General features: G+C 43.1%; 1 protein-coding gene across 3 annotated transcripts in view; it reads left to right on the forward strand.

Moving 5' to 3' along the window:
- The first annotated feature begins 16,341 nt into the window (after positions 1–16,341).
- Positions 16,342–19,597, forward strand: part of PTEN (phosphatase and tensin homolog) — an 81,928-nt gene continuing 78,672 nt past the window's right edge. For 2 of the 3 annotated variants that reach the window (XM_036438471.2, XM_036438469.2), the window contains exon 1: positions 16,518–17,385. In XM_036438471.2, coding sequence (XP_036294364.1) covers positions 17,307–17,385 — 79 coding nt within the window. In that variant the 5' untranslated portion in view covers positions 16,518–17,306. Of the gene's footprint in view, positions 16,361–16,517; positions 17,386–19,597 lie in introns of those variants that run through there. The other variant, XM_045581880.1, reaches the window with a different exon arrangement.

Consider the following 19,597-nt stretch of genomic DNA (forward strand, 5'->3'; position numbering starts at 1 on the left):
ATCCCTAGTAGGGGACCTGTAAGAGGCAGCTGACCAATTATTCTCTCTAATCTTTGATGTTTTTATCCCTCCCTGTCTCTCCCTTCCTCTTTCTGAAATCAATGAAAACACACTTTTTTTTTAAAAAAAAAAAAGAGAGACACAAGTGCTCTCACTCACTCACTCACTCACTCTCCCTCCCAACTTCCCTTCTTGCCACATGAGGACACAATGAGAAGGTAGCCATCTGACTCCAGAAAGAGAGCTCTTACCAAGAACTGAATAGGCTAGCACCTTCATCTTGGACTTCACACTTTACAGAACTGTGAGATAATAAATTTCTGATGGTTAAGCCACCAAGTCTATGGTATATTATATGGCATAGACAAAGACAATTGCCAAAATAGTCATGGAAAGAATTCATGACTACATATTTCCAATTCAATCACCACTTTCCCCTATAGTTCTACCTGAATATATTTTCCACAAGATTTATTAACAATTATACTAGCTGAAATACCCAGACCAAAACAACAACAAAAACAATCCCCCAAAACTAGACTGGTAGCCTTAGTAATCCAAATAATGTTTAGTTATGACACCTCCAATATATCTTTTGATATATCTATGTTTTGAATTAATTTACTAATTGATTGTTTGGTCCTTGGTCCCGCTGACTAAATTTTCTTAATGTTTCACTGCATAAATCTCAAGGCTAAGTGACCAAACTTCTATTTGGGCTATTTAAAAAAAATTTTTTTTTGCCTTTGAGGGACTTACTTCATAAAACACATGGTTAGAAGCCCACAGCTATTTCTTTCACTTACAGCATGCTAAATATATTAAATGAGTCCAGCCAGCATTGGCCCAGAGGTTGAACATCAACCTAAGAACCAGGAGGTCACGGTTTGATTTCCGGTTAGGACATATGCCCAGGTTGCAGGCTCAATCCCCAGTGTGGGCGTGCAGGAGGCAGGTGATCAGTGATTCTCATCATTGATGTTTCTATTTCTCTCTCCCTCTCCCTTCTTCTCTGAAATCAATAAAAATATATTAAAGGCAAAAAATCCTAAAACAAATAAACAAAAATATATATATGAAAGGAGAGTAGTACTGAGTAAATAGGATTTCCCAAAAGGAAAATAAAGGAATTTGCTTATCTTTTGCAGATAATGGTTTTAAATAAATTCATATGCAAAAGTAAACAAAACCACTATTAATACTTGACCACCAAAAATGAAGGACAAGTGGTCATCCTGCCTTCAGGATGTGGGGAGCTGGTTGGGCCGGGTGCTGGTGATGGGCCTGGGCGGCATATGCTTTCAGCACCTCAAGATCCTCTTGCTCAGTGGGTTCTCCCACATCCACCTGATTGATCTGGATACTATTGGTGTCAGCAAACACAAGGAGCCCTTTTTGTTTCAAAAGAAACATGTTGAAAGATCAAAAGCCCAGCTTGCCAAGGAAAGGGTATAGCAGTTTTACCTAAAGCTAACTTCATAGCCTACCATGATAGCATCATGAAGTATGCTTTAATTATTCTGCTGCAAAATATGAATTTTTAAAGAATAAGGTATTTTTATTAGCCAAATATATGAGCTTGAAGTCATTCTGCTTTTTTAAAATAGCTTTTCTAAAATAATTAGAATGTGATAGCTTATGCCCACGTAAGTTGAGTGGCATTACATATCTATATATATATTGTGTGTGTGTGTGTATGTATGTATATATATGTGTGTATATATATATATATATATATATATATATATATATATATATGATTTGAATGATTTAGATAAGAGCTGAGTACTTTCTGTAAATAAGTACTTGGAAATTTTAAGAAAAGAACAAGTTCTCATAATTGGAGTGGAATGAGGCTAGAACTAGGCTATTGTCTTAAGTGGGCTGAAGACTCTAGAATAGATCAGTGAGCTTTGTTACCTAAGGCAATTTTGTGTTATGCTCTATTGCTCTCTACCAAATGGATTTCTTTTTCCTCTTCCCCTCCCCCCACTAATCTTTTCCATCTCATCCATTCCTTTTTCTTTTTCCCTTCTTCACATTTTTTTTTTTTTTTTAACATCTATGAGTTTGGATTAATCAATAGAGCAAGATTTCAAGAAGCTGCTGATCCCTTTATGGACCACAGTCTCTCATCTTTTCCTAGTGTGCTTGCTTCATTCCCTTTTCTATTACACTTCTCCATATTATCCTCCTCAGAGCTGTGCTTTATTTAGTTCCGCTACTGTTGACCGGAAGACATGGCTCAATGCTGCTTGACTCACTTAGGAATAAAAAGGATATTACTTATTCTAGAATAAGTAATTTCCCCTCCCACACTAGAGTTTCATTAAAGCATCATTTTGTCCCAGAGTTAATAAGAATAATTTGTGAAATTAAACCTCAGTGGTGATTTGGCTATTTTCATCTTAGAGAAAATTAAAGGAGAAGTACTAGAAAATGATAATCCCGTCAAAAATTGTTTAAAAAAGACAGGTTCACTTCATCTAAAATTAGGAATCCACATTTTGGGGGGTTTTGGTTATTTGTGCTACTCCTGAGAAAAAAGTACATCTTGTTTGCTTTGTGATTAAAAAGGCCTTAGATATTCCACCACCCCCACTTTACTCTTCCAGCCCCACCCCCTAACCTCTCCAACCCCCACTTCAGAGCCCAGAATATGAACTAAGTTTGACATTTCCTCTGTTGATGTTTTCTTTGGGAAACAAAAGATGGAAATTGTGATTAAAGTCTTTCCAGATAATATCCCATAACAAAGTATAGAAAGAAAAGGATTATATAACATGACATGTTAATGTAATGTAATATATGTATGATATTATCTAAGGATCGAATTACTATTTCCAGCTGGTAAGTTATCTTTGTATATTTAAGAATGTGTTTGAAAGCTTGTGTAGTCTTTTAGTCATTGAGTTTATGAATACTTAACTGAATGTTTATCTGATATGTAAAAAACAGCTAGGCATTGTGAAAAGGACAAAGGGGAGTGTTTTTTTTTAACTGCTAAGAAATTTCAGGGGAAAGTGTATGTAGCTTCACTAAGCAAAGACCGAGATATAGTTAGGAGTTGTTCAGAGAGTCTAGATGAAGTTTTGATCCCAAGTGTCACCATACCTTCTGACAATGGTGAATGAAGCTGGTTCTTGAGAAGCCAGCACTGATTTGCTCTTTGTAGAGTTCAGTTGGGACTAGCATCCTTCTAATTTGCAGGGGACATTATCCAGGAAGCTATCTAGTCCATGGGGGTGGTGACATCTCCTGAGCCTGGCCCCCTCAGAGAACTTTGACTAGGTGGAAAAGGAAGGTTGTGTGCATTCTTGCCCATGTCACAATGTTGGACATGTGACTTAAGAGAAACATGTCAATGTGATTGGACCATTTCATTACCAAGTCTTGACTCTAGTCTAGGCTATTGCAGCTTTTTAAAACTCTTAACTGAAACACTGGTATGACATAAGATTATATCCATAAAAGACATAAAATTATTCAAAAACTACTGTTTATTGGGGACATCTTGAAGGACTGGGAGATCCTTATTATCCTACCATCTTCTACTTTGCAGTTGTTGATAGTGCTTCAGCATTCATTCAACATTTACTTAAAAGCTTACCATATGTCGAACAATATGCAAGGTATCAGAGATGGTAACAAGGAAAGAAAAATTGAATAAGATTTAGTATCTGCATTCAAAAACAGCTAACGGCTGGTACTTATATAGTGCTTACTATGTGCCAGGCTTGTTCTAAGTAATATAATCCTCAATCCCCAAATTCCATGAGATAGGCACTATTATTATCCTCATTTTACAGACGGAGACATTCTGAGACAAAAAGATGAAATAACTTGCTAAAGACCTCACAATTGGTAAGTGGCAGAGCAAAATTTGAAAGCAGACAATCTGGTTCCAGAGATGGTGCTTTTAGCCTTCATGCTAAATAACCTCTCTAGGAATTTATGATTTGAAAATAATCCATATGTGAACTACCTTTCTTTCAGGGTAAGGCAGTGGGGGAGTAGCATATAGAGAAGTTAAAGTGACTCAGATTAAGTGTTTCTTATAAATTAACTCAAGAAATGCTTTAATGTGTGCTCAAAAGAAAAGAATGGAGTAATAGGAAAGTATTAAATGAAGCAAAAAGTTGGAAATATTTATCAATTAATAGTAGTCGAATATAACTTTATGTCCAGGGCTACCACCCTGCATCCTCCTTTGACATATACATTATGAGAGTCGATGAATGCAACCCATCCAACAACATTTCCTCTCTCCCTTTGGTGGAAGCGCTTGTATGAAGGCTGCATCACCAGGGAGGTGTGGGCCTGTAAGGACATGTCTGGTGAACAGATGGGATGAGTCTTCTGGGAAAGTACCTGCAGAATACTGGGAACTTAGGGAGAAAATTCCTGGAGGTGGAAAATTGCAGAAATGATAACATCATTGCTCTTATTACCTCTCCATTTTTTTTTATCACTAATTTTTATATTGGGGTCATTAAGAAAATAGGATTTAACCATCAAAGTATTCAAATATTTAAGTAGATGTCTCTAAACAGAAAGAGAAGAATGAAATTTATATGTATGGGCAACAAACTTAATTGTCATTACTGGGCATTATGGATTTTGCTGTCCTGTAGAAATAAATTCCTAAATTCTGATTTTACTTATCATAGACTTAATTTTTTTCTAAGAGTCACTTCTGCTTATCTCAGCATTGGATATTTGCTAGATCATTATTTCCTCTATCCATCCTTCCTAGAAAAGTAAATAAATGCCTAATTCCTCTTTCTACATAAGTAAAGATTTCAAAAAGATAATGAGGAAATCTTTTTCCTCTCGTTGGTCTCTTATCTTTTTTAATATCCCCTTCACTCCCAGCTTGGGTAGTCATTAAAATGCCTCAGATGACTGTGGAGTGTTCATGATCATAACTGTGATTTGATCATATTACACACCCATTCAAAGTTCTCTGCTTCAGGGCCAAGGTATGGATGATGTCACACAGCCTGTGGACTTCCTGTTTCCTGGACTGGTTTCTTTGTTGTGAGAGGATAGATATGAGAGAAAGATGAACTCACTATAATTCTGAGGATGAGATTTCTAACTAGGCTCTGGTAAATCTTCAGATATTTCCATATGGATAAATTGATCTAAATTTATTCCTTTCAACATAGTATATAATATTCCACTACATGAAAATGTTACATTTTCTTTATACATCATATTGATAGACATTTAAGTTCTAACTTTTTGCTATTGAAAATATTGTTGCCATGAACATTCATATATTTGTTTTCTTATGCACACGTATGGAAGTTCCACTAGCACAGGGGACTTTAAACTTTTTTGTTAGCAACAATTTGGAAGGACCTTTCCTCCTTACACATTTTAGAATTAGAATAAAACTTTTGAATCATAAACTTAAGTAGTTATTAAGGAAGTAATTTCCTTATAATGTAAACATTAACATTTAAAAGTAGAATTCTTAAAGGCATCCTACGGAATATAAATGTCATAGTGATTTGCGACTCACCATTATCCATCAAAATATTAATAACATAAACAAGCTCTTCGCTTACAGTGAGAAATTTTTGTCCCTCCCTTTTTTCTTTGGACTTGAATTTTCTTCACACTTCTGCCACAAATTTTTATCAAAATGTAACATACATTATGTGTGAATGTCTGGTCAACCATTCTATCATATTTTTCTGCAACAAATTTGATATAGAAATTAAAATTAAATTAAATTATGTAAAATCCATTGACCATACTACTCCTGCTAACAATTCTTCTGAATAGAGTTATCATCAATTATTCCTAGTTCATAATTTATCAGTTAAATAATTTTAAATATTGACAAATATTTAACATATTATAAAAACATCAATGGAGCTTTGAAGAAATTGGTTTGCATATCATAAATTAATTTTACTTATTTCTAGCATCCGTTTATCTCTAGTTTTTGCTTTATATTGTAAACACTGAGGAATATTGTTTACAGAAGTAAGTAGATGACAATTGAATTGTTTTAGTGATGTCATTTATTTAGTTGAAAGCTTTCCAAGTTATATACTATACAATTCTTAGTGATCTCATTTTCAGTGGTTATTAGTGGACCATTTGAATAGGTTTTCCCTCAATTTACTAGAAAACTAGTAATGTTAAGCAATCTAACTTTTAAAAGGGATTATTACTCAGTAGTGTCATATCATTGTTTCAGATTTTCTCTTTAGCTCCTTGCAGGTTTTTACAATTTAGGCCAATAAATTGTTTTAGCATTCAGAAGGAGAGACCTATACCTTTCTCTTTTAAAGTCAGTGGAAGAGAAGGTGGGGATTAGCCCCACGGTGAAAGCCACTAAACTACACTGGTTCTCAGGTAAATGAGATTTAGGAGGGAGTGTAGATGGAAGTTAAAGGCCTGGAATTGATCTCCTTAACACTTTGAGTTCCTCAGTTCTCCAGTTTGATGACCACTACTCAGGTTCATAGTCAAGTAAAAGAATTGCTAGTGTTGAGTCTCCTAAGCTGTGCCTCTTTCATGGAACCAGCATCACTGATGACATTGCTTTATCTCTCAAGGACTCAGGAGAAGTCCCTCTGAATGTCCGTCTAAGTGAATCATGGGAGGTTTTTAACTTTGGGAAAAGACCATGGTCACTTTCTTTAAATAATTGGTGACCAATGAGTGGTAACCCACATGTCAAACACAAGGCCCGCGGGCCAAATCCTTGATAGCATGTGAGTTGGTTAACAGCACTGTTAAGGAAAAGATTGTTCCACTCATTTTAAATTCACATTTCTGGTTAACATTGTCAGTTTATGACTATTCAGTAAACCATTCGGCCCGCGATTTAGGCTCGATTTTAGATTTTGGCCCCTTCTCTGATTGAGTTCGACACCCCTAGTCTAGGTGAATCATGGGAGGTTTTTAACTTTGGGAAAAGACCATGGTCACTTTCTTTAAATAATTGGTGACCAATGAGTGGTAACCCACCAGAGTTTTAAGATATACTTAAGTTAGTTCTATAATGTGCTTTGTGACAATCTCTGGAAGTATTTTCATCCATGACTTTCTCTCTCTAAAGGGCATCCTTAGTGTACATCAACCAAGATGGCATAAAGACAGCACTGTACTTGATTTGCATTCTGTGACCTGAAGCAAAAATGCTCCGTAAGGCCTCTTAAAACTTCTGTTAATTGTAAAACAAACAGATGTCTAGTGGAGAAGATTTATTACTAGTAGTTTGTTCAGTTTGAGAAAACTACGAGTCAGGATTGCTTGACCTAGATTTTGATAGCAAGCCCAAGCCAAGTAAGCTACCAAGGTAATTAAAATACTTAGGTAGCTTACTCTTAGGGCAAAAATTTTCTGGTTTGGAAATTTCTGGATATAGTTGAAAAGGACAATACATTTCAAAAATAGAATAATGGCCATTCTCAGGCAGGAGAATTCTCCTTTAAAGACAGAAAAGATTTAATATGCTAAATTTAAATAAGGAAAAGTTAACTGGTGAATAGAACAAATTGCCTGAACATTATGAAATAAACAAGATTTGAAACATAGACAATCCTATTTTACAGTTACAAGTTATTTTAAAAATCATTATAAAGACTTAATAATAAAATATAATATCTGACAGTAAGTCCATAAGAACACATTAATAATAAGGTACATCTTAATAACAGTCTTCCTCCTATAGTTATAATTAGCTAGTTAATATTAATATAGGAAGAGAGCAAAGAGGAGGCCGGACATTACAAGCGTGGTCATCTGGGCAGCTTCTCCAGGAAGCTATGGCTTCATGCTCCCCAGGAAACTCAGGTCCATTCTCTGCAGATCACTGGGGGAAGGGACTGAACAAAGGAGGAGATGGGCTCACATACAGGGAAGTCAGGGTGACTAGGGAAGGTGCTGGTCTGTCAGCCTAGCCTGGAGAATAGTGGATGGTCTAGGGCACATGTGTCAAACACAAGGCCCACGGGCCAAATCCATCCCGCCAGGCCTTGCAATGTGGCCCGCACCGCGCTGTCATCACTGCACTCCGCTGCGTTTCCATCACAATGACAGTTTATGACTGTTCAGTAAACCATTCGGCCCGAGATTTAGGGTGGATTTTAGATTTTGGCCCCTTCTCTGATTGAGTTCGACACCCCTAGTCTAGGGACTAGACCCCATCAGAAATTCATGAAATCTTGGGAATGCCCAGATGAAGAGTTTACTCTCTCTTGTTCTCTTGCTCCTCCCTTGCTTTGTGACGAGCACACACCCATGCATTTGCTTTTTTACTCTACGTAGCCATGTGGCCTTAAGCAGAATCTTTAAACATAGAGGTGAAGAGGAGGAACATGGGAATGATGTAGCCATGTGGCCTTAATCAGATCTTTAAACATAGAGGTGAAGAGGAAGAACATGGGAATGGGAAGAAAGAAAATGGCAAGAAAGAGGACAGGAGAAAGGTAAATAGAAGGATGGTAAAACAGAAATGTTTTTGTTTATTCTGGTCACTATCACAGAATACCATGGGTGGCATTAAACAATTGGGATTTTATTTCTCACAGGTTTGGAGGCTGGAGACCTGAGATCAAGGTGCTTGCATCATCAGTTTCTGTGTCTAGCGAGGGCCTCCTATGGAGTGGAGGAAGGGGTGCTAATCCCATTCCTGAGAGCTCTGCCCCATGACTTAATCACCTCCTAAAGGCCCCATCTCCAAATATCTTCACCTTGGGGGTTAAGTTTCAACACAAGAATTGGGGGAAGCAGGGGGGCACAAAACCTTCAAACCAAAGACTGAGGTTTTAAACAAAGGACTAGCAACTTTCTCCTAGCCCTCTCTTGCAATAATTGTCCTTTGTTTGTATGTATATTTGTAAATGAATAGAAGAAGAAGAAATAGAAAGAGGGGGAAAAAAAAAAAAGACGTTTATCTGGGGACAGGTGGTGGTGAGCCCCTGTGAATTTTAAAGCACATGCATGTATTACAAGAATAAACTTCTCTGTATTGCTGCTTCTTCTCATATCACTTTTATTTAGTGTCAACCAATTATATTTTATTATTTTGAGATTTAGGTTTGGGGGAAAAAATTCAGAGTCAATAGGCACAACTACTCGTGTAAGAAAGGGAAGCAGGGATGCGGGCCTATATCCACTCCCGCTTCTCTCCCCTGCCCCCATACCAGAAGCATACTTACCTTTCTGCAGCATAAATTAGCCCGAAGGAGTCTAGAATTAAATTTTTGGCACTGACCTGCTCAGACTGCAAATAGATAAATTGATTTTGAACTCTGCTGAAGATGCTTTGTGCATGGCACCATTTTTATTGACTTCAACTCTTCAGTAGGTGGCAGTGTTCCCCTCTATTCCCAGTGGCTTTGGTGTTCCCTTCTTTTCAAAAGAATATGGTCCCTTCTCCTTTTTTTTTTTCAGTCCAGAAGCACATCACCCATACCAGGCCTTTCTCTTCAGCAAACTTCTTTACATGGTTCTATCTCTACATATAGTGGCTAACTCCTTTACACCCTGGTTTGGAAGATATTCTCCAAATGATCATAGGAACTGAGGAGGAGAAATTTGCAACATGCAGCAATTTATGCTTTCATTTTTTATCTTTGAGGCTAATTTCAGGACAGTTAAAGGCAGAGTGTAAACATCAGTAAATGTATTGTTTACTTGTCCCTGGCTTTCCCTATTCCCTACTTACTGTTTCTACTTAATCAGTCTTCTTGTTCCCTTCAATCACCCTTGTCCAAGTCTTGAAAATGCCATTAAAAGCCTTCTCTAGTCATTTTTTTTTCTCTAAATTACTTAGGTTTCTATAAAAGTAATGTTTTCTTCCCAACCTTATTCACTGAAGAGATACCAGGAAAATTCCCAGGCTCCAATCCATAATTCCTTACTAAATAACTATGTAATCTAAACATCTAAACCCTTTGGGCTTCAGTTTCTCCATTTGTAAAAAGGGATGAAAGAACTAAAGGATCTTTGCGGTTTCTTGGATCATAAAGTAGTCTGCCATTGTCCTGAATGGTGGTGGTGATGAGTGACCCTATGTGATTATTTCTGGAGGAAACTTTCTTTAAATAGTATAATACAAAGAGTGAAGAGTAGATCTAGTGGAGACCGTTGATTTAGGGAGAGAGGGTACTCAGGGTAAGATACATCTGGTCTACTACTCACCGTCTCTACTAACTGGAATTTAGGGCAGATATTCTTATCCTATATAATAAAAGGCTAATATGCAAATAGACTGAACAGCTGAAGAACCCATCGCGGTGACATGTGCGGGGTGTGCACAGAATACGGTGGATATCAGCCACAGTGGGATGGGAGGGAGGGGAGCCAGGCCCAGACAAGGCAGGGCACCAGTCGCTGTTATTGGGGTGAGCCGCTGGTGGTGGTTACTGAAAATTCTTTGCTCACCTGCACTCACTGCCTGTGCTAGCCCCACTTGCACCTGAAGCTCGTGCTGGAGCTGCTGCTTGCTCGCACCTGCTGCCGGTGGGAGGGACCGGGCGGGGTGTGGAGGATGGGCCCAGACCCGCCCCTGTGCCCACCCTCGCCTCACAGCCCACAGTTCCTTTTAAGGTGCACGAATTCCTGCACTGGGCCCCTAGTGTAATTCTTGTTGCAGGAGACATCAAGCAGATCTTTATTCTTAAATGCTGGAAATTCCTTAGTATGCTCACTTATTTAAAAATTGTATAGGAGTTGCCGGGACTGGTTTGGCTCAATGGATAGAGCGTCGGCTTGGGGACTGAAGGGCCCCGGGTTCGATTCCGGTCAAGGGCACGTACCTTGGTTGCGGGCACATCCCCAGTAGGGGGTGTGCAAGAGGCAGCTGATCAATGATTCTCTCTCATTGATGTTTCGAACTCTCTCTCTCTCTCCCTTCCACTCTGTACAAAAATAAATAAAATATATTTTAAAAAAAATTGTATAGGAGTTGAGCTCTCACCCTGGTTTACTTGATATTCTTTTGATAATTGTCATTTATTTATATTTAGCATTGATTCTACTGGATGAAATAAGTTTTTTATCTTAAGAAAATAATAAGTGATCATGGTAGAGAACTTTCAAACCATACAGAAAGCAATATATGAGAAGAGAAATTTTTCTTTCTGAAGCCCCCCCTTCCCATCCTGAGGTAACCCATGCTATCTTCTCTCTCGTTTATTCTTCCAGATATTTTCCATGTATTTATGCAAACACATATACACATGTATGTATTATCACTTTTGTTTTATTGCACTATTTTAATGAATCCTTTTGTGACATATATTAATCCTAGGGTAGAATTATACATATAAAACAGATGAGTGAGCAAATGAAAAAATTATAGGATTAAGAAACAATAAGTAGCCGAAACCGATTTGCTCAGTGGATAGAGCATCCGCCTGCGGACTGAAGGGTCCTGGATTCAATTCCGGTCAAGGGCATGCACCTTGGTTGTGGGCACATCCCCAGTTGGGGGGGGGAGGGGTGTGCAAGAGGAAGCTGATCAATGATTCTCTCATCATTGTTTCTAACTCTCTATCCCTCTCTCTTCCTCTCTGTAAAAAATCAATAAAATATTTTAAAAATACTTTAAAAGAAGAATAAGTAATAAACTAAAAGCATTCTACTGCCAATCAAATTGTCAACTGATAGTGATGATTTTTTAAAATATATTTTATTGATTTTTTACAGAGAGGAAGAGAGAGTGATAGAGTGTTAAAAATATCTATGAGAGAGAATCATCAATCAGCTGCCTCCTGCATATCCCCCACAGGGGACGTGCCTGCAACCAAGGTACATGCCCTTGACTGGAACCGAACCCAGGATCCCTCAGTCCACAGGCCGACCCTCCATCCACTGAACCAAACCAGTTTTGTCCAATAGTGATGATTCTTTTTTTTTTATTTATTTAATTTTATTGATTTTTTACAGAGAGAAAGGGAGAGAGCTAGAGAGCTAGAAACGTCGATGAGAGAGAAACATCGATCAGCTGCCTCTTGCACACCCAGGATGTGCCCGCAACCAATGTACATGCCCTTGACTGGAATCGAACCTGGGACCTTTCAGTCCACAGACCGACGCTCTACCGCTGAGCCAAACTGGTTTCGGCAATAGTGATGATTCTTAAATGCTAAAGAGACTGGGCTGAATTGACCATGGGAAATTATGTTTGAATAGTCATTGATAGGGGAAAGGGCTACAGTCATTGTGGTAGATGACCAGCAATAATTCCTCCATCTTGCTGTATGCTACTACCAAGAGATGTAGCCTGTTTCTCCTCCCTGGAATCTTGACAGACTCTGTTGTTTGGATTGGCCAATAGAATGAGGCAAAAATGATGCTGTTACAGTTCTGGGCCTAGACCTGGAGACTAGTTTATGAACTCTTGTTGAAATTGAATAATCACGTAAAGAAGTTTGGCTGCCTTGCTGAAAAGAAAGGCCTGGTAGGGGCGAAGTGCTTGTGGAGGAAAAGAGACTAAAGAAGGAGCTAGGTTTAGTGAGCCTCTAAGTATCCCCATCATTCCAGCTGCGACACTAGACATGCGACTGAAGTCATGTTGAATCCTCCAGCTCAAGTTAAGCCATCCCCAACCAACACCACATGAAGCAGAGACAAGCTGTCACTATGGTGTCCTGTCTATAGTATAGAATGGTGAGCAAGGAAATGGCTGTTGCTCTTCTAAGCTGCTACATTTTAGGTTAGTGTGTTACACACACTAGGTAACAGAAACTGATGTGTGAAAGTTGGTAGTAGCATACAGTAAGATGGTGGCATAACAAAAATCTAAAATGTGGTACAGGCTATGGGACTGGGGCATTGGTTGGAAAGGTGATGAGGGAACTCTAACTTAAAAAAAACACACACACACCGTTAAAATAGCTTTTAAAATTTTTATTTTGAAACAATTTTAGACTTACAAAAAACTTGCAAAAATGAGCCAGAGTTGATGTATATTCTTCTAATATTTCGGATACCCAGCTGGCCTAATCTTAATAGATTACAGAGCCATACACTAATTATCAAAACCAGGAAGTTAACATAAGGTACAGACAAGCAGGTATTGAATTTTTAAAATCATTAAAAAAAAACTTTTGGTACATGATAGATAGGGTCAGCTACAATATATAGAGGTTTCAACCCTCCCACTTGGGTTAGGAGATTTATTGGGTAGAAGAAAAAAGAAGAAAAACAAAATTTGAGAAGGGACATAACAACATTTTCCTTCAGGAACCTGCTTAACTGTGGGAAGGGGAGGAGATTTTTATTCAGCAACTTCTAGTAACTACCTGATATTGCTGTCTGGTTGACCAAATATCTGCCAACATTGGTGATCCTTTCATTCATGCCTCAAGAAAAACAGAGACCCAGTGCTTAGAGTAGCAGCAAAAATATTTCCCATTTTCTCCCTTTAGCTGATGAAAATGCTTGAAGGCCACTCATATTCCCACACTTCAGTGCTGGTGATGCACAACCTCTCTGCACCAGAATCACTGGTGGGGATTGAAAAGAATCCTCTCTCCTCAAGCCTAACTCCAACAGGGCACAAACAAACCCATTTTCTTCCCACCTGTGGATTTCAGAACTTCTCAGATTCGGGAAAAGCCATCCGCACAATGAGTAGGCGCCAGGGACTCTGGGGTCAAGCACAGCATTCTGAGAAACTAAAGTGGAACATTTTACTCCTCCCCAATCCACTTCCCTTCATTTAACTTCATTTTCACTTGGTCTTTCCCCACCAAGCAGTGGTGGATATTCAGCTGAGCACAGCTCCGGTTCTTACAATGAAATCTAGTGGGACATCTAGAAATCAGGGCCTCTTTGTCCTTGGTTATTTGTAAAATAAAGAAGTCTCTAGCTCACACTAGGCTGCATGGACAGGATTTTCATCTTTGGAAACCAAAGCAGGAGTAGTCTTTTCTCCCACTCTTTCCAGGTTGTTCTCCATTTTCTTTTAACTTAGATCCTTGACTCCCCCAGGCCCACCAGAACCATGCACCAAATCAGCTTCCAGTAAATATCAACACCGAAGGCTCAGCAGGATGCTAATTCTTGTAGACCCATCTTAAAAGGATGTTGTATTCAAATTACCAGATTTATGGAGCCTCAGAGATCGCTAAGAACATTGTAAGGTTTAATTAGTAGCCTTGGAGTTAGGTAATGGCCCGTGGCTTCTAAGCTAGGTCTCTTGAGATTTCTAGTCTTCAGGGGCTGCCTGCAACTATGATGTGCTCATACACAATCTTCTTTCTCATACACTGAAGAAATCCTCCTTAGGCCTTCCTAGGCACCTATTCCCAATTACTGCAACACACATACAAATGGATCTCCATTCTCCCAGTGCCCCTCAGCCTAAATCACCCAATCTTTGGACTGCAATTGTCTCCTCGAGTTCTACTTCCCAGGGGAAAGGAAAGGAGGACATTTCTTAGATTGGTGTTGATGGATGCCTCTTTTCTCCAGATAGAAGGTGGACAACTCGTTTTGCAGCTGATCCATGTCCCGGTAAAAGTGCTCCAGTTCTCAAGCTTCCAGAACCAGCTCTCTCACAGGGATAGGTCTGCTAATGGGGCTGCAAGCAGACTTGACAGGTTTGTTCTGGGCTGACGGCCATTGACTAGGTCCTCCGACCAGATAAGTCACTTGCCACTTGCCGAGTTTACAGTAGGTGGGGCGCGCTCACCAGCTCAGGGTTAGTGCCTGGAAGTTTGTTGCAACATCGGTGTATCCCAGCAGCAGCAGGCCGCTGCAAAAGTTACCCTGTTGCCCCGAGAGCACGGCACCAGCGAGGAAGAGACAGAGACAGACACAGACCTCCGGGGGCACAGCCCCTTCCCCTGCGCTAGGTAGTGCGCAGGGTTAGCCGATTCAGAGCTAGGAGGGTGGGAGCAGCTTGGGAACTCGTTCCTAGGTCTGCAAGAAGCAGCGGCCTCAGCCAGCGGTGCAGGAAGGCGGGGGCACGTGCTTGGATGTGGGTGCTTGTGTAACCAGCTTCCCAGCCGTCAGCCCCCCCAGAGCTCCGGCGGGAGGCCCTTCCGAGCCAGTTTGCCCCCCGCGGGAACCAGGGGGCCCTGGGGTCCCGCAGCCTGCACCAGCGCGCGCACCCCGGGCGGAGGAAGCGAACCGCCCGCCTCCCCAGCTATTCTAAGGGGAGTGGGAATTTGGAAAGTTCCCCAACTAGGAGCACACGTGACCTGAAAATAGTCCCGGCCGCAGCCCGGGGATCCCTCCACCTCCTTTTGAACCCTCCGCGGCCTCCCCGGCCCCGCCCACTCTCCGGCCGGGCTGCAGCCTCCGCCGCCGCGGCGCACTTCTCATTCCGGCCCCGGCGCCCTCCGCCCGCCCGGCCCCGGCGCGGAGCCCGGCCCCGGGGCGGTCCGCCAGCTCGCGTTTCCACCGCGGCCCTAAGGGGAGGGAGCGGGGCGCGGAAGCGGGGGACCGAGCTTGAGTTGGACGCGGTGAACCGAACCCGAGCTCCATCGGGGCCAAGGGCTCGGCGGCCCTCCAGGAGGCAATGCATGGGCGGCGGGGTGCAGCTATCCTAGGGATCCGCTTTCAGTCCCCCCTGACAGCTGTCCTTTGGGAACCTAGACATCCAGGGAGGATGTGCTGACAGTCAGCGCGCTCCCCTGGGAACTTTCGTTTTTGGGGGGCAGAAGGGCCGAGCGGCCGGGGAAGCGGGAGGTGGAGTGGGGAAAGGGGGTGCACACTGGAGACACAATAGGGGGTTGTGCTTTGTGCCAAGACTGACACCTTGAGGACACGGGGCGGGGGGAGGAGGAGGAGAAGAAGGGGGATTTTCCGGCAAAGGCCGCTGGATTCAAACCTCCGCGAAGGGCTGGGAGCCCACAGCGGCGTGAGACTGAGCCCGTGGGCCGTGCCGGGGAGATCTCAGGGCGGAGGCAGGGGGAGGGGTGTCCCCGCTGCAGGGACCGGGCCTGGCGCCTCCCTGTGCAATGACCAGCGCCGTCACCCGGGCCTTTGCACCTGTGCCCAGGTACCTTCCCACCCGAGTCAGTGACATCGCGCCAAGCACCCGCCTCCGCGTTCCCCTTCGCCACCCCGCAACCCTACCCCGCCTCCGGCTGGGCTTCTGGGCGCCGGCCGGGGCTGAGCGCGTCCCCCCCCACCCCCCCAGCCCCGCGCCGCTGCAGAAGCGGCCGCGGCAAGTGCACCTACTGCGGGCGGGCACCGCCGATCCAGCCCGAGCGGCCCCGGGCGCTCCCGCCGGGCAAGCTCAGTGGCGCCCGCAGGGTGGGCGTTCGCACCCGGAGCCGCCCCCTCCTCCCAACCCTAGCTGCCCGGGTCCCCTCCCTCCCCTCTCCCCGCCTCGGCTCCCTCGGCTCCCGGCGCGGCGGCGGCGGCGGCGGCGGAGGCGGAGGGGGCGGGCCCGCGGCGGTGGTGATGTGGCTGGACTCTTTGAGCGCCGCGGCAGGATACGCGCGCTGCGCGGTTGCGCGGCTGCGCTCAGCTCCCTCCTCTCGGAAGCTGCAGCCATGATGGAAGTTTGAGAGTTGAGCCGCTGAGAGGCGAGGCCGGGCGCAGGCGAAGGAGATGAGAGACGGCGGCGGCCGCGGCCCAGAGCCCCTCTCAGCGCCCGTGAGCAGCCGCGGGGGCAGCGCCCTGGGCGAGCCGGCCGGCCGGCGGCGGCGGCAGCGGCGGCGTCCCTCGCCGCCTCCTCCTCCTCCTCCTCCTCTCCGTCTTCTCTTCTAACCGGGCGGCAGCCGCTTCCTGGGGCTTCGGCGAGGGAACGGTGGAAGCCGGAGCCGGCACCGGCGCGGCGGCACCTCCCGCTCCTGGAGCGGGGGGCAGAGGCGGCGGCGGCGGCCGCGGCGGCTCCGGGGAGCGGTGCGGAGCCGCCCGTCACCATTTCCAGGGCTGGGGACGCCGGAGAGTTGGTCTCTCCCCTTCTCCTGCCTCCAACACGGCGGCGGCGGCGGCGGCACAGCCAGGGGCCCGGGCCGGCGCTGAGCCTCCCCTCCTCCGCCGCCGCCGCTCTCCCCCCGGCCCGGGCTCCCGAGGCCGCCGCCGGCGGAGGCAGCCGCCCCGAGGACTGCTGCTGGTCTTCTTCCCCCCGGCCCGCCGCCGCCGCCGCGGCCCGGGCCCCGGCCGCTGAGGCCCCGCAGGCCCCGCCGCCGCCGCCCGGCAGCCGCCGCAGCAGCCACCCGCCGGCGGCGCCGAGCCCCGCGGCCGCCGAGCGCGGGGCCTCCGCGGCCGCCAAGTCCAAAGCCATTTCCATCCTGCAGAAGAAGCCTCGCCACCAGCCGCTCCTGCCGTCTCTCTCCTCCTTCTTCTTCAGCCACCGGCTCCCAGACATGACAGCCATCATCAAGGAGATCGTCAGCAGAAACAAAAGGAGATACCAAGAGGATGGATTCGACTTAGACTTGACCTGTATCCATTTCTGCGGCTTTGCTCCCCCTTTGCCTTTCTGTCACTCTCTCTCTCTCTCTCTCTCTAGAACGTGGGAGCAGACGGAGGCGGAAAATGTCCATAGTTTGGGTGACGATTGCACTGAACCCTGGTCGAATTTCTAGGAGGATATATATATATATATATATATATATATATATATATATATATACATATATATACATATATGTGTATGTACATATATATATGTATGTGCATGTGTATATATGCACATATATATGAAATTTGTGTCTCTTGAGTGCATGCAACCTAGGATGTGTTCGGCTAGATGGGACTCTCATGCCTGGTTGCAAGTGTCAAGGCAGCGATCGGTTTCCCAGTCGGTGTCTTGGGGTCCCTTCCCTGAGGGCTATTGTCCGTTAATACGGAATACGGTTCGCTGTTGGGGAATGGTGAGCTTGGGAAGCCGGTCTGCTAAAGGAACAGGAGAGTAAGACGCGTTGAGGGTGAGCCTATTTCGATTAAATCTTGGCTGTAGGCCCTAGATGAAGGGTATAGAGATCAGATTAAAAAATGAAAATTGGTGTTGCACGTACTACACCTATTGCATCAGAATCTTGCAGTGATTGTTCTTAGTTTCCTGGGCCGCCTTGATAGATTCTTTTTTAAAAAATGTGAGCGGTGAGCTGATTTGCATAATTTTAGAAGCAGAATCCTTTGCAGCCTGTATGGTGCCCGTGGGAGGGCCAAAGTAGGGTTTGTGTGTTTCAGCTAAGTTAATGACAACTTTGACCTGCATGGAGAAGTTTTGTCCTTTGAGATAAGTGCCATCATATACCTCATAAGGTGCCCTGACTAGGTCTTTGTTACATTTGCCTTTCTCTCCTGATGGGGTGATGCAGGATAGAGCATGAAATTTGCAGTTCAAGTAGCATTTTATACTCTGCTCTTGTTACACCTAATAGAATGGAGATTGAGTGGTTTTTGATCCCAGATAATAATGTTGTGTAAGTTCAAGGGATTGTGTGTAGCAAATGGCGATCGCAAAGATTAAACTTAAGTTCTCACTTGAAATTTAAGTATTGTGATGCCAGAATTGCTACTCAACCTTATTTAGGTTTCAGGCCATCTGACATCTTTCTGTATCCCTTAAATTTACCCTGACTCGTGTAGGATGTCAAGTGTAATTTACCAGCTAATAACCAGAAATGCTGGTGAGTGGGTTACTCCAGCTTCAGTTGGTAGGTATGTTAAGCTTTTTTTTTTTTTTTTTTTTTTTGTGTGTGTGTGTGTGTGTGTGTGTGTTAAATTGACTGAGTCAGCTTGTTGGATAAGACAGAAACCCAAGAAATTTTTACTGTGTAGTGTATAGTTTTGATTGTCTACAAGTTAAGCCTTTGTACTTAGAACAGATAGTCGTTATCAAAAGGCAGTAACCTTTGCAGTTTCAGGTATAATAAGCTGGTTTTGATCAAGGATGGGGATAGAGCCCCTCCTTTTTGTAAAATGGAAAGTATCACAGGAATTGAGAGTTACTGATAGGCCAGTGTATAAGGCATGAAAAACAGAATTAAGTTACTGGTTTGAGGTGACTGAAAGATTCTATTAAGGCCAAAAATTTGGTGGTGTGAATTGTAGCAGTGGACAATAGTTAAAATTATTGCTTAAGTGCTTATAGAGTATTCTTAGTAAAAATGATTTTAGCAAATATCATTAAACATTTTGCTTTAAGGTAGAATGGCACTAACGTGTATATGTCTTGCTAAATATTGTGGGGAAGGGTTTTTTGGTTTTTTTTATAAAGTAAACATTTTATATTTGAAGAAGTTATATTCCTTTGGATATGTAGTTTCACATAAATGTGCACAGTTAATTTTGCCCGAGTTTTGTTTTGAAATGATAAAAGTTCTTGAACAAAATAGCTTGACAACACTCAAAATGTTAACAGTTTTCTAAGTTAAAAATAATATTGAAAAAATAATTGGAAATTTTGGAGGTTGCATTAATTGAAGAACTTCATTAAGGTTGAATTTGACCCACTTGCCTAGAAATAATTAATTGTAGGAAAATTTCTGATTTGTAACATTTCAAACATTATGTGTCATTGACAGTCATCTACGGTAGATATATAAGAACAAATTAATTGTTTTAAAAAAAACATTAAAAAAACCTTCTAGAATGCCTTTTGGTACACAAATCAAAGTTCGTTTATGCTATTTATATTTTACCTATT

The sequence above is a fragment of the Pipistrellus kuhlii genome, unplaced genomic scaffold, assembly GCF_014108245.1.
Source record: "Pipistrellus kuhlii isolate mPipKuh1 unplaced genomic scaffold, mPipKuh1.p scaffold_m20_p_15, whole genome shotgun sequence".
NCBI lineage: Eukaryota > Metazoa > Chordata > Mammalia > Chiroptera > Vespertilionidae > Pipistrellus > Pipistrellus kuhlii.